A 14,718-nucleotide genomic window follows, 5' to 3' on the forward strand; every position below is an offset into this window, starting at 1 on the left:
GATGTGCTAGCATGATGAGCCTGGTTTTGGGGGGATTGTCAAATATAGATGTGATGTAATTGCTTATGATAAGACAAGGACACATTGAGGTGCAGCACCACCCGTTGTGTAGGCCAGACGTCAGGAAGGTTGACTCTATGTACAAACACTCAGTGGGATTATTGCTCATAGTGCAGTAAACAGAGTGACATAGGAGTGTGTAAGGGTCCTGCCTATCTTGTTTTTTAAATACACCCTACAGACACAATGCCCAGATGCCCCTGACTTATAATAATTGGGCCTACAGTCTTGATTTTGTGACAGTGTGAGCATCCCCACATTCTGTTCTCTTCCTCACTGTGTGCTGACATGAGCAATCCTACATGTCAATATCAAGTGGGCCATGGATTAAGCAATTTTACCCAAGGCCAGCATTCTCAGTTTCTTCATAGAAGGTCAATAATGACAGAAATGTATTAAAAGCCCATAGGAAGCAAAGACAAATGACCTAGAAGATACCTTGGGGCACCATTAAATGTCAGCACACAGAGGCAGTTTGTGTCCAGCTCAGTGTCTGTTCAAGAGGACAGGATGAAACATTTCAAACAGACAACGAAATCAGTTTGGCAATCAGACGACCTTTATCCCAAGAACCTTCGGAAGTTGCTTTAAAGAAGAGAAGAAAAGAAAAATGATCATAGATAAGATAAGGAACAGGGAATTTAGAGAACTGAGAAATCAATTACACTGATTCACAAAGATACCAACTGACAAGAGAGGAACACTCTGGATTTAGAGGCTAAGGTAGCTGGCTGCAACTAGCTAGGGTGACTTCAGCAGCGCAGGCGGGCTCCTTTCCTTGGACGATCAGCGATCTGCACTGAGAAACCCCTTCCACCCTCAGTGTCTGGCCAACAACCCCAGACAGAGTGTTAGTCTAAGTCATAGCTCTGAGCACCATGCATACCCAGGCTGGTGAGTGAGCACCTAGCAGAGATGCTCAGTGGTGTGTCCTGCCTAGGAGATGTTCAGCTCCAGCTCTAGGAGCAGCCATGTAGCCTGACCCTGTCTGTGGTTCAACCTCCATTGTCTTCATCATCCCCATAAATCCAAAAAGTGGTACTGTAAAGATCTTGCCGGTAGTTAGGAAACACTGTCACAACAACAGATAACAGATTGTTACAGTTATATAAGTGACATATAATGAGACTATATGGCAGCACAGTTGGGTTTTTTCATTTTTTTATTTATTTAGAGACAAAGTCTCATGTCGACTAAATCAGCCTCATGTGACTTCAAGCTTGCTGTGAGGCCAAAGATAACCTTGACCTTCTGGTCTTTCTGCTTCCATCTCCCAAGTGCTGGAGTTACAGAAGGTCACTGCAAGGTTCTGTTGACAAAGCTCTGAGGATGGAACCTGGGGAGTCACACATTACAAAGCAAGTACTCTACCATCTGAACTGCATCCTCAGGCCTTAATTTGTTGTTTTTATTTTTTATTTTTTGCCACAAAGTCTCATGTTCTCATTTTATGGATAAGCAAGTAGGAGCCCAGAGAAATTAGGGCCTGTGCCTAAGGACATGGGAGTGAATGGCAGCATGGGGTGGCCCCTCCCAGGTTGGGTTGATCCTGCCAGTGGGTAGTGGATGTGAGTGGCAACAGCATGGAAAACCATCCTTTAGTGATGCTTGAAGGACGGACACTGCAGTTAAGTAAATTTTGTGGGCCTCTGGAGCCTATGGAATACCAGCCCCCTGACCCAGTCTCCACATTTCTGTGGCATCAGCCTCAGGTGTGGGTGGCTCAGTGCCAGTTGGTCCCCAGCACATGTCCACTTTGCCAAAAAAGCCGAGGAATGCCTGGATTCTAGGAAGAGTATGGCTAAGGAAGCCCCAGTCACAGGATGCTGGGCACAAGCAGCCCATTGACCTAATGAGCTTAGAAGCCAGACAGGGCATTTGTGGAAATCCTCATTTCAGGAACAACAAGGCCCCTCACGCAGCTCCGCACACCATCTTGCATGCCCTGCTCTCACCTGATGACCTCCCTTCTGTTGGAGTCCTGTGGTTTCAAGAAACCATAGCCTACAAAAGTTCAGCTCCACACCCCACTTTCCAGCAGAGGTCTGCCGTTTTCTAGGACCCTGTGATCAGCACCAAGTATGACTGAGCTCTTGGCTAGCTCTGCCCTTCCTGAACAACCATCTGTCCAGGAACAGCCCATCTGCGTCCATGAACTAGAATTGCTCTTTGGCCCCTGATGAGGTGACCAGTGGGAGGTCACCTGAGTTCAGCTCTCTGTCATTTCCAGTACACTGGTCTGGTGTCTTGCAGCAGCAGTCTTGTACAATAAGGTGGGAGCATCACCACATGGGTGCCTTTTGATCAGGTTTAGATTAGGACAATCTATGGGAAACACCATAGTAAAAGTAGTGAAATGGAACAAGGATGTGAAGTAAACGACAAGCATGAATTCATTCTCTGTTCTACACAGGTCTGGAAAGTTAGGGAGAATCCAGCCATGGGGCTACCCACCCAAACTGCTTCCAGCCTAGAATTCAGTTCCCAAGTCCATTCTCCTCATCGGGGCATGGTGTTGACCAGGCTTTCAGACATGAGGCAGACACACACTGGAAGGAGGCAGCTTCTCTTTGATGAAGGACGTACAATCAATCACTAGAGCTGACCAACAGAGTCCTGAAGCTGGACCACAGGCAGACAAGGGAGGAAATGTGTAGGCAGAGTTTCTCTGTGTCCCAGCAGCTGCTTCCAAATAACCACATAGAGATTTAATATTAATTATAAATGCCCGGCCAATAGCTTAGGCTTATCTCCAGTCAGCTCTTACAACTGAAATCAATCCATGTCTATTAATCTGTGTGCTGCCCTGAGGTTTGTTTACCTCATCTATGAACTTCCCATGTTGCTTCTTTCACATCTGACTCAAGACTCCTCAAACCCTGCCCTTCTTCTTCCCAGCATTCTCTCTGCCCCCAAATCTTACCTAGCTATCGGTAATCTGGTTTTTATAATAACGAGAGCAACACTTTTTCACAATGTACAGAAGGGTTATTCCACAACAGAAATGCTTCAGGCTTCACCCACAGCTGGACAAAGCCTGCCCTCAACCTCCTAGTTCTGGATGTTGTTTGCTCCAGAATAGACTGGATTTCACAAAGCTCCTGAAGTCCTGATGGGTTCGTGTTGTCCCAAGATAGAATCCGCAGGGTCCATCCCAGGGCAAGGTATCCCGGGGCTGTAAGTTACATGGCGGGCATTGCACGCTGATGCCAGGGCTGACCTGCACCTTGTTCAAGGGAAATCTGTGCCTATCGGCTGAGATAGATGAAGCAGATGCTGAGAGTCAGCATCACCCAGCTGGCATGGAGGCTCACTGTACTGTTGCAGAGGTCTGTGTTGCAGCAGGAGTCCTTGGAGTTATTCTGGATCTGATGGATATCAGGACAGGTAAATGCACATGTTTTTGTCACGGTCGTTTGCTGACCTGGGGGTGCTGGAAACAGAGGACAGAGGGCCATTTACTGAAACCTATAAGACCCACTCCTGACCCTATGAGCAACCCAGGCCACCTACAACCTCCAGTTCAAAGGGAAACACAGCAAGAGGTCAGGAGGGTCAAACTCAGGTTGTTACCAGGAACAGGGCTCAGTATGTGGCCAAGATTAAGGATTAGTATGTAACCCAGGGTCAGGGCTCAAAGTGAAGACCAAGGCTCTGAGTGTGACCAAGGTTAAGGTTCAGAATATGACCAGAATCAGGACTCAATGTGGGACCCAAGGTCAGAGGCTCAGGAATGTGACTAGGGTTACCCACTCACTGTATTTCTCTGCTTTCCTTTCTGAACAGCCAGCACTCTTGGGAACAGGTAGAATTGTACATTTCACATGGCTGCACTACATACAGTTGCTAACTTGGAATATCCCACCCACTCTAAGACAGTATGGTTGATTCCATTTTGAAGGGAGGGCAGAGCACTCAAAATCCCTCAACAATTGAGGGGACTCTCAGAGCCATATTGTCCCAGTACCCCAATTCTACCAGAAAGCTTTGTCTTATCCTGACATTCCCAGGTGCCAGATAGAAGGTTCCACCCTGACCCACCCACCTAGGATCAAGGTACTTACTATACCAGGAGGTCAAACAGTAGCGGCTCATGCTATTGCAAGATGAAGGGCTGTAGCAGTTCCCTATGGCATTACACTCGTGACACCGCAGCGCCTGAGCTGGAAGGACATAACTGGGGTCAGAGACAGAAGCACTCCATAGCCACACCAGACAGTACAGGATGCATGGACAGTTCTGTGGAAAGCACCGACCACCAAGCAACCCATTCTGTTCTCCAGTCACGCACTTGGACAGCCTCTTGGCAGCCACACTGAGACACAGGACATAGAGCCCTGTCTCTAGTCCAGGAAACCAGAGCTCTAAGCAACCAGCAGTCCATGCTGGTGGTCATATGCCTGCTACAGGAGAAGGTCACCAGCCAAATGATGCTAATTCTACAAGACTTTGCAAAAGAGACAGCAAGTCCAGCAGAACACCTAGACTTACTAGGAAAGGTGAAACTAGTGAGATAGCTCAGTGGGTAGAGACACTTGCTGCCATGCCCGAAGACCTGAGCTCAGTCTCACCTGTAGAAGAGAATCAAGTCCTACAAGTTGTCCCCTGACCTCCATCCACGTGCACACTTTGGCATGATCACATGTATGAACATGTGCAGTGCATACACACACACACACACACACACACACACACACACAGAGAGAGAGAGAGAGAGAGAGAGAGAGAGAGAATATTAATGTACTAAAAGAATTTTAAGGTGAGTAAAGGTACCACAAAAGGGTTCCATGGCTAGACTATAGTCACATTCCCAGATCAGGCAGCCTGGCTGTGAGACCTCCAGCAAGTCCTGTCCCCAAAGCCAGCACCTCCTCTGAACAGCAGGACCACATCATCTGGGGGTAGGTAGGTCCAGCCAGGTCAGGATGTAAGCCACAGTCCTAATGGGTTCTGGTGACCTAGGACAGAGGTACCTACTTCCTGGCTCACCTGAGGAGCCCAGAAGAATCAAGGGCAACAACCATAGCAGGCAAGTCCTCATCTTGGGCAATGGTGACAAGCAGAGCTTGTGTCTGTACCCGGCTAGCACTAAACCAGTGTCTTTATAGTCCCTTCTGCTGTGGTGGGTGGGGCCTCAGTCTGTCTCTCTCCCCTGACTACATACATGTGTCACCTCTAGGGGTGTGGTTGGAAGGTCAATACCTCCAAGATTGCTTTGTCCAGCACTCCAAACCCTCTTCCCAATGCCCATCCTCTCTTTCTCCTGCTCCCTACAAAGCTCCCACCCAAACCTCAGCCAGCTGTGTAGCCCTGATTCCAGCCAGGCCATCATCCAAGAACTATTGTCTGTCCCTTGTCCATCTTGGGAAATGTTTCAGGCAGGACTGAAACACTGGAAAAGTGTCTTCTCATGGTGCAGGAGGAAGGAGCCCCAGGTCACAGTACCCATAGGTGACATCCTCTCAAAGTTCCACTCATTGTTATATAGGTGGCATTTTCCCCTCATGTTCTCAAGTGTCACTCCTAACCTCTTCAGAAACCTGTGAGATGGGATTGGGCCACCAAAGTAACTTCCCTGTACTTCTTAGAGGACAGTTTCCAAGAGTCTTAACCTGAGGAGCTGAGAGCTAGGGGCCTCAACATACGGATTTGTGGGGATAGAATTCAGTTCATATGCTGGCTAGTTTTATGTCAACTTGCCACAAGCTAGACTCATCTGAGAGGGAGAGCCTCAGTTGAGAAAATGCCTCCATAAAATAGGGCTGTAAGCAAGCCTGTAGGTCATTTTCTTAATTAGTGACTGCTGGAGAAGGGCTCAGCCCACTGTGGATGGGGACATCCCTGGGATGGTAGTCCTGGGTTCACAAGAAAGCAGGCTGGAGCTGGGCAGTAGTAGTGCACACCTTTAATTCCGACACTTGGGAGCAAAGGCAGTTGGATCTCTGTGAGCTGGAGGTCAGCCTGGTCTACAGAGCGAGTTCCAGAACTGGCTCCATAGCTACTGAGAAACCCTGTCTTGAAAAAAAAAAAAAAAGCAGGCTGAGCAAACCAGTAAGCAGCACTCCTCCAGCACCCTTCAGTGACCCCTGCATCAGTTCCTGCCTCTGTTTCCTGCCCCATTTGAGTTTCTTCCCTGATTGCCTTCGAAGATGGACTGTGGTATGGAAGTGTAACCAAAGTAAACCTTTTCCTCCACAAGTTTCTACATGGACCAGACCCTGTCCACAATTACAAAATGGGAAAGAGGCAGAAAGGTATGAAACCTACCTCCTCAGAGCCCCTCCAAACCCTTCAGATCCTCCAATAAGTCCAGGGAGGGTACCCAACATGGCCTGCCATACGACAGAAGAAGAATCCATAGTAACATTCACACCATATGCAGAAAAACTAAAAGACACACAATGGAGAACACTGATCTGGGGATGCTGGGGGCCAGTGGACTGGGGATGCTAGGGAACTGTTGGCTAGGGATGCTGGGGGCCAGTAGGCTGGGGATGCTGGGGGCCAGTGGACTGGGGATGCTGGGTGTCAGTGGACTGGGGATGCTGGGTGTCAGTGGACTGGGGATGCTGGGGGCCAATGGACTGGGGATGCTGGGTGTCAGTGGACTGGGGATGCTGGGGGCCAGTGGACTGGGGATGCTGGGTGTCAGTGGACTGGGGATGCTGGGTGTCAGTGGACTGGGGATGCTGGGGGCCAATGGACTGGGGATGCTGGGTGTCAGTGGACTGGGGATGCTGGGGGCCAGTGGACTGGGGATGCTGGGGTCAGTGGACTGGGGATGCTGGGTGTCAGTGGACTGGGGATGCTGGGGGTCAGTGGACTGGGGATGCTGGGGGTCAGTGGACTGGGGATGCTGGGTGTCAGTGGACTGGGGATGCTGGGCATCAATAGGCTGGGGATATTAGAAGTAGAAGGCTGGAGATGCTGAGCCACGGGGCTCTGGAAGCAGGTTAGTGTCCATTGACTGTTCATAGGCTGAGCAGTTCTCAGCTCTATATTCAGTGATGCCAAGTGTAAAAATTGGTCTTCCTTTCCAACTTCCAGGATTCTGGATGTAAATTTTTGTTCCCATTTTATGGCAATGAAATGAAACGTCCAAAGGGAGAAGGAACCAGCTATGCTGCGCTGTGAGTTACGGCTTTCTTCCCCCTGGAAGCTGCATCTGCCCATTGCTGAGAATTTTCCCAACAGACTCGAGGCTCCCAGGACAAGGAAAGTATTCCGCTGTGCCAAAAGCTTATGTCTGGCTCCCCTCCTGGGGTCCCAGCCATATTTAGACATGTTAGTGACCATACCCTGTCATAGGCCAGGACTCAGGAAACCCCAGTGACAGGATCAATATCCCACCCAGACCTTGGCCAGCAGCCAGGCACAGTGGCCTCCAGCTCCTGAGCCAGCTGTGCAATGAGAGCCTTTTACACATGGCCATGCACTCAGGGAAGTGGCTGACTTGATAGCACTTCCCAGGAAAATTATCTAAGGTTAAAGGCTGTGTGACCTCAGCCACTCTGCTGTCATAATTACCTCCTCTGGGTTAACAAGGCTCAGGGGTTAGCCCTTTGAGACACACATTTGTGATAAGGGACTTAGACAACACCTTGACCCGTCATAACTGCCAGCCTACAAGGCCTGTTTGTTGTCTTGGTCCTCTAGACAACCTACACAGAACAGTAGAAAGTCAGCAGGTCTGCATCCCACCCAGAACCATCCACATGCCAAGCCTAGGAAGTGTAGGTGCACTGCCTCACCCAAAAGTGATTGACTAGATGGAAATAAACTAAAGATTTAGGCAGGAGAGATGACACTGAAAGCCCTAAATGTCATTATGGAACCTTCATAGGGGTGAAACAGAGGGCAGGGAGATGGCTCAGTCAGCAGAGTGTTTGCTTTGCAAGCATGAGGTCCTGAGTTTGATCTCCAGAACCCACAAGAAAAATCTGGGTTTGTGTGGTGGTATGTGTTTATAATCCCAACATTAGAGAAGTGGAGATAGATGGATCTCTGAGGCTTGGGGGGCAGTCAGTCTAGCCTACTTAGTGATCTCCAGGCCAGTGAGAGACAGAGTCTCAAAAAGACAAACAGATAAACAGACAGGCAGAGACAGATGGAGAGAGAGAGAGAGAGAGAGGGAGAGGGAGAGGGAGAGGGAGAGGGAGAGGGGGAGGGAGAGAAGTATAAGGAATAAGTGTATAGCATTATTTCAGGCTGTTGGGTTTGTGGTCTTAGCCACCACAAGTGGCTAAACCATCAGTTGTCCACTTGGCTAAGTGGACCAATAAGAGAGAGAAAGAGAGAGATGTACAGGACCTACAACTGACTTTGACCTCTGTTCATGTGCATACATGTGTATGAGTACCACATGAACACACACACACACACACACACACACACACACAGGTGAGGCTGGAAGGTCATAAAACATTGCATGGTATCTGAGGACAGAAGCAAGAAGGGGGCATATATCGAACAAGCTTCTAGAAGCTGGAAGGATGGGCAATGATGCTGCCCTCCAGAAGCAGGAGTGTGCAGCTCTGCTTAGGTGATTTTGCCCCAGAGGACCATGCCCTTACCTCAGAAGTGTAAGGAATAAGTGTATAACATTATTTCTGGCTGTTGGATTTGTGGTCTTAGCCACCACAAGTGGCTAAACCATCGGTTGTCCACTTGGCTAAGTGGACCAATAAGATGTGGACCCAGGTCTGAGCTTCTGTCTTGAGGGGATTCAGCTGATGATGAAATGGCAAGCACGGGGGCTCCTCAAGGAGTTCAGCTCTGCCACAGAATGGATGACAGAGGCCTTCTAGCTTCCATCCCCACTTCTGAAGGCCCCATGCCAGCATTGGACTTTCCCAATACACAGCAAGCAGTGTATGGATGTGAGTGGCCCATAATGGTCAGCAGTCACCCCACACACCTCACAGACTGGTCCAGGTCCATCCCTACTGGACGTATAGTCTCTGAGACTCCAGGTCACTGTGACCTGATGCAGCCTTCACCAAGGATGTAGCACTAAAACAAGGTGTGTCTGTCTGTTTTCTGGAAGTGCTTTTGTTTTTGTTTTTGTTTTTGTTTCTGTTTCTCGTAGTCCAGGCTGGACTTCAATTATTGGTCTTCCTCTCTCCGCCTCCAAAGAGCTGATAGCACAAATGTGTACTGCCCCACAGTGTGGTGAGTTGGTTTTTATTATGGTGATAAAAAAACACACACAAGCCTTTGTTGCTAATTAAACAGTTGAGTGGCAGTGAGCACATTAATGTTGAGCCACCACCATCATCCATTCATCACTAATGTGGAACCACCATCACCATCCATTAATCCACAAAATGCTTTCATCTCTCCAGACAGAAATTGCCCCTATTAAACACTGAAACCCACCATCCTTTCAAGACCCTGGGACCCACCATCACACTTTCTATCTCTATGGATTTGACTCCTCCAGGGACCTCTCAAGTGTTTCAGGTATCAAGCCAACCTTGAACCCAGTATGTAGCTGAGAGTGTGGTCTTGAATGTCTGATCCTCCTGCCTCTACCTCCCCAGTGTTGGGATTACAGGAAGACACCATCATTGCCATTTTATGCAGAACTGATCAAATGTACACCTTAGTGCATGCTAGGCATGAACTCTACCAACTGAGCCAAATCCCAGTTCAGCTTTTGTCTTTTTGCAACCTGGTTTGTTTTATTCCCTCCTGGTTCATCATGTAGCAAGTCCTGTGTTCACATCTATTCTGAGGGTGTGTTACCAGGCTCTCAAGTATTTGTCATTGATGCATCTTCTTGCTGTGCTATGGCTTTAATGTGCACCTTCTTTGCCTAGAGTCAATCCTTCTGGCTTGTTTCTATCTGCCAAAGTTGCCATTTGGCTCCCTTCTGCCTAAAATTTTCTGCATTCTATTCACTTTCAACCTGTTTATATTTCTGTATCTCAAGAGAATTTTGAGCCAGGGGAGTGTGGCTCAGTAGTAAAAACTTGTCTAGCATGCACAAGGCCCAGGATTTTGCCCCAGCACAGATAGATAGATAGATAGATAGATAGATAGATAGATAGATAGATAGATAGATAGATTGGTATCGATGATAGATCAGTGGCTCCCAACCTTCTGTATGATGCCACCCCTTAATACAGGTCCTCAAGTTGTGGTGACCTCTGACCATAAAATTATATTTTACTATTTCATAGCTGCAATTTTGTTAATGTTATGAATTATAATGCAAATATTTTTGAAGATAGAGATTTGACAGAGGTCATGCCCCACAGATTGAGAACCTCTGCAAGAGACAGACAGACAGATAAGGTGAGTCTCTCACAGACAGTGCATAGTTGAATCATTTTTTAAAGCAAATTCTGACAGCCTCCATCTCTTTTTTGTATGTAAATGTAGTATGCATGTTGTATGTGTGTTTACTCACATGTGTGTGAGCTGGTGTGTGCACACATGTGGATGCCTGAGGCTGACATCAATAGTTTGTCTCCGTCAGTCTCCACCTTATTTATTGAGGCAGGGCCTCTCAACCTAACCCAGAGCTCACTCCAGGGATCCCCCATCTCTACCTTTGGAATGCTGGGATTACCACTGGACTGCCACACCCACTCCACAGCTCTGGAGATCCAAACTCAGCTCTTCACACCTGTAAGACCAGAGCATTGTCCTGTGATCCACTTCACCAGCCCAGTCTCCACTGATTGGCTGATTGTCTTTAATAGGGTAGCAGGGACTCACTTAGTATGGCATCTATTGATAATGAGGTTTTTTGTTTCATTTTGCTATTTGCTTTCTAAATATCTTCTCATTTTGTTCCATGTATCCTGATTACAGAGTCTTTCTGTTTAGTTGATTTTCACAGTGACACTCATATAAGCACATGGTGTAGCAATTCTTTGCGGTTACATCAAACACCATAAAGTAACACTCTGCACCAATATTGTACACACACAACTTCAACAGCATGTAAAACCGCTGTCCTTTAGGGGTCTATCCTCAGCCCGGTCTAGTTATTGGCATCCTGACATTACATTATATCCAACCATGCATCCCAAACCATAAATTAACCATTGTTTCAATTCACTAATCTCTGCAGTGTGTAGAATACAAAATGTGGGTTTCCAAACCAAATTACAGCAATGGTGTTAGCATCGGAAACTCCATTTTGTCCCAGTTTTGCTGTTTTGCCCTGAGCTGCTACCCACAATTTCCTGAGGCAGGCTGCAGCCCCCTCCCCAGACCCTCGCACAAGTATAAACCACAAACATTCCATCCCCATCTGATTGTTGGCCCAGAGCTGGTCCGAACCACCAAATCACAGAACGCCCTGATAGGCTGAAAGTGTGTCACCATGGAAAGTCCCAACTGCTTCTCCCATATTACATTATGATTGGATGGGACTCTGGAGCTGCCTCTTTGTGGTTTCCCCCATTAAAACCGGCTGTTACCCCTGGCTCAGGGACACAGTTTGGAGCCTGAACCCTGCCACTTCCCTGATACTAGTTTTCCTAAGTAAATTTTTGGCTTACTCAAAGCCCATCTTTCATGGCTTTTAGACCCTAACAATGGCAATTTTAGAATAATTTCCTTCAGGCCCCATAGTCTCATGAATCTTGTAGGGAAACTGGAGTCACATCCCGCCATTCATGTTATTTCCTAATTGTCCACACACTTCCCTTTACTGAGATCTTGATTCTTCCTATGGCTTTTGGCTGCCATGCAAAGCTCTTTCATTACAAGACTCCCTTGAGTGCTGCCTGCAGGGCAGGCCCAGCAGTGACAACCTCCCCCAGCTAATGCCTGTCTAGGAATGCCTTAACTTCTCTCATATTCCTAAAGAACAAGATGCTGAATTTAGGAGTTGGATTTGAGAGGTTTTTTTCCCCCTTTCAACACTTTAGCAATCTGTAACCCACTGTGACCTTCTGCCTCCAAAGGGTCTGTGGGAAATGTGTGGACAGCCTTCCTAAGGACCCTTGTATGTGAAGAGTTCTTTTTCACATGCTACTTTGAAATTGTCTTTGTCTTCAGCTTTCGGATATTGGGTTGTAATGTCTCAGTGTGGTCTCTATGTGGCCATCTTAGGATCCACTGAACTTCTTGGCTGTTGGTATTCATTCTTTTATCAAACTGGGACTCCCAACAATCCCTCTAGCCCTTTCTCTCATTCTTCTGCTTCCTGGATCCTACAGTGTATCCTTTGGTCTGTCTGGTGGCAACCTTGGATCTCAGGCTCTGCTCAGTCTACTAATCCATAGTTCTACTCTTGGCTCAGTCACTGGAGTTTTGATTTCCCTCAGATCTGCCTTTGGCTCCTACATCAGTTGTCTATTTCACAAGTTTTACTTCTCAGCTTCAGAGTGTCTTCTTGTGTCCTTTCTGGGCTGTTCCCACATCTTCAGTTTTCTGGGCATTTTTAGGATAGTCATTTTAGCATCTGCCTCTGGTCATTCTCAAGTGAATTTTCTGTTAATTTTTTGGTATTGGGTCTTCGAATGGGCCATGTTTATGTTTCTTTATAAACCTTATGATCCTTTGAATTGAAAATGGAACATTTGAGTCCAACCGTGTGGTGATTCTGAGAGTCCCCCTCAATCACTCTCCCTACTTTTCTTGCTGAGGCAGTGTGTCACTGAACCTGGAATTCATGGATAGGTTAGAATGCTTGCTCAGCAAACTCTCTCTCTCTCTCTCTCTCTCTCTCTCTCTCTCTCTCTCTCTTTATATATATATATATGCTTGTCTCCACTTCCATGCCCCACAGCCTGAGCTAAGACTATAGATCACGCCACTGAATCTGGCTTTTTACATGGGAGCTGAGCATCCAAACTCAAGGCCTCTGCTTGCAGATAAGCACATTAGCCATTGCCCAACTGCTCCCTCAACTTCTTAAGTGTTTACTCTTGGATTGGATGTGGTGACTTTCTAACCATCCTGTTTATGTGGTTACTTTGAAATGTCCAAGACTTTAGGTGCCTGGCTCAAAAAGAGAAACAGAAGAGACAAATGAAAAGTGAGTAAAGGAGACAGGAATAAAAGAGCCACCTAGAGGCACCCTTCAGTGAGAGGCTGACTGGTGGTCTTCGGGTCCAAGATGAGAAGATGCAATCTCCTATGAGAAGACAGACCCCCAAGTTTTGGAGAACAGAGTCCTGTTGCCTCTTCCAGACCCCACAAAGCTGTGCACAAGCTGCTTTCAGTTCATATGACTGACTGTCTGCCCCAGGACATAAGTAGTTGCTACTGTGCCAAGACCTGAAATGGACCAAAATCATCCATCTAAGTGAGCGTGGAACTGGCCAGCCTGTGCTAGACCACAGCACCCAGTCACATCAGACAGTTGTGCAAGTGTCATTTAGGAATGAAGATAGGTTTCTGCTGCTTTTCAATCTGTCACCTTCCTAGAACAAGGTTTTAATACTACAAAGGATGAATCATTTTGGCTGCTTGGAAAGAAATGGAAGGAACTCCAAGTAGAGAACCCACCTCAGCTTAGAGGTGGCCACAAATGTTGTGCATGTAAGTGTCTTACATAAATTAACTCATTTTCTTTGTCAACAACTCTGTGGAGTGCTGGGCTTTGCTCTTTGCCCAGAAGAAGTGATAACACTATTCATGGTTAGTGATGATGGAGTAATGGTAATGGTGGTGGTAGTTGTGGTGTGGGGGGGGAGTAGTAATGGTGATGATGGTGATGGTGGTAATAGTGGTATTTGGAGTTGTGTTGGTGGTAGTAATATTGGAGGTGATTGCCGATGGTGGTGATGGTGGTGGGAACAGTGATGGTGGTAGTGATGCCGGTGGTAATAGGGATGATATGACTGGTGGCATGGTAAAGATGGAGTCAGTCGTGTTGGCTTTTCTGACTAACAGTGGTAAAGGAATGGAGGAGTATATTACAAGCTTTGCCTAGCATGAGTCAATATCAAGTGTTAGCTAAGATCTCGACCTTCAGACTCCTAAACACTTGGACTTGAGCCCCGGCACTTATTCAAGCATGATGATGGCCATGTTAGTCAGGTGTGTGCCTCATTTCCCGACCTAACCAATGTGATGGGGATAATTAGCTGGAAGTTAACTGTCACAGTGCGCCTAGTCCAGGAATAGTGTGAGAGTCCCACCAGTCTCCAATGACTCTATTCCGTGTATCAAGATTTCTCTGGGTGTGGTGCTAGCACCTGGAATCTCATTCCTTAAGAGACTGAGACAGGAGAATTGCTATGAATTCAAGGGCTAGCCTTGGCTACAAAGTGAGACCCTAACACAAATAAAAGGACCTAGTTTTTCATGACTTCTGGCTTTGATTCATTCTGGTGATGTTGCTATGATCTACCTATCTGCCACCTTTGGAAGCTTTCTTCTGCCTCAATGGGGAGGGTGACATTTCCAGAAATCTGATCCCTTTTTTTTTTCTTTTATGCAGCTTCTACTGAAAACGTCATTGTAGTTTAATTGGTCTCCGGAGTTCTAACCACTTAGCATTGCACCTGTGTAGTGGTGGTGATGGTGATGATGGTGATGGTGATGGTGATGATGGTGATGGTGATGATGGTGATGATGGTGATGGTGATGGTGATTGGGAGTGATGGTGGTGATGATGTGATGGTGGTGGTGGTGGTGATGGTGATTTTGGTGGTGGTGGTGATGGTGGTGGTGGTGGTGATGGTGATG

At 47.2% G+C, this 14,718-nt stretch overlaps 1 protein-coding gene across 2 annotated transcripts in view; it reads right to left on the reverse strand.

Moving 5' to 3' along the window:
* Nucleotides 1–1,204: 1,204 nt before the first annotated feature.
* Nucleotides 1,205–14,718, reverse strand: part of LOC100768011 (lymphocyte antigen 6D) — a 40,699-nt gene continuing 27,185 nt past the window's right edge. Inside the window, exons 1-3 of one of the 2 annotated variants that reach the window (XM_027403821.2) lie at nt 5,050–5,101; nt 4,125–4,223; nt 1,205–3,493 (exon numbers count right to left, since the gene is read on the reverse strand). In XM_027403821.2, coding sequence (XP_027259622.1) covers nt 3,309–3,493; nt 4,125–4,223; nt 5,050–5,101 — 336 coding nt within the window. In that variant the 3' untranslated portion in view covers nt 1,205–3,308. Of the gene's footprint in view, nt 3,494–4,124; nt 4,224–5,049; nt 5,102–14,718 lie in introns of those variants that run through there. The other variant, XR_003483044.2, reaches the window with a different exon arrangement.

This window comes from Cricetulus griseus, chromosome 2, assembly GCF_003668045.3.
Source record: "Cricetulus griseus strain 17A/GY chromosome 2, alternate assembly CriGri-PICRH-1.0, whole genome shotgun sequence".
In the NCBI taxonomy this organism is placed as follows: Eukaryota; Metazoa; Chordata; class Mammalia; order Rodentia; family Cricetidae; genus Cricetulus; species Cricetulus griseus.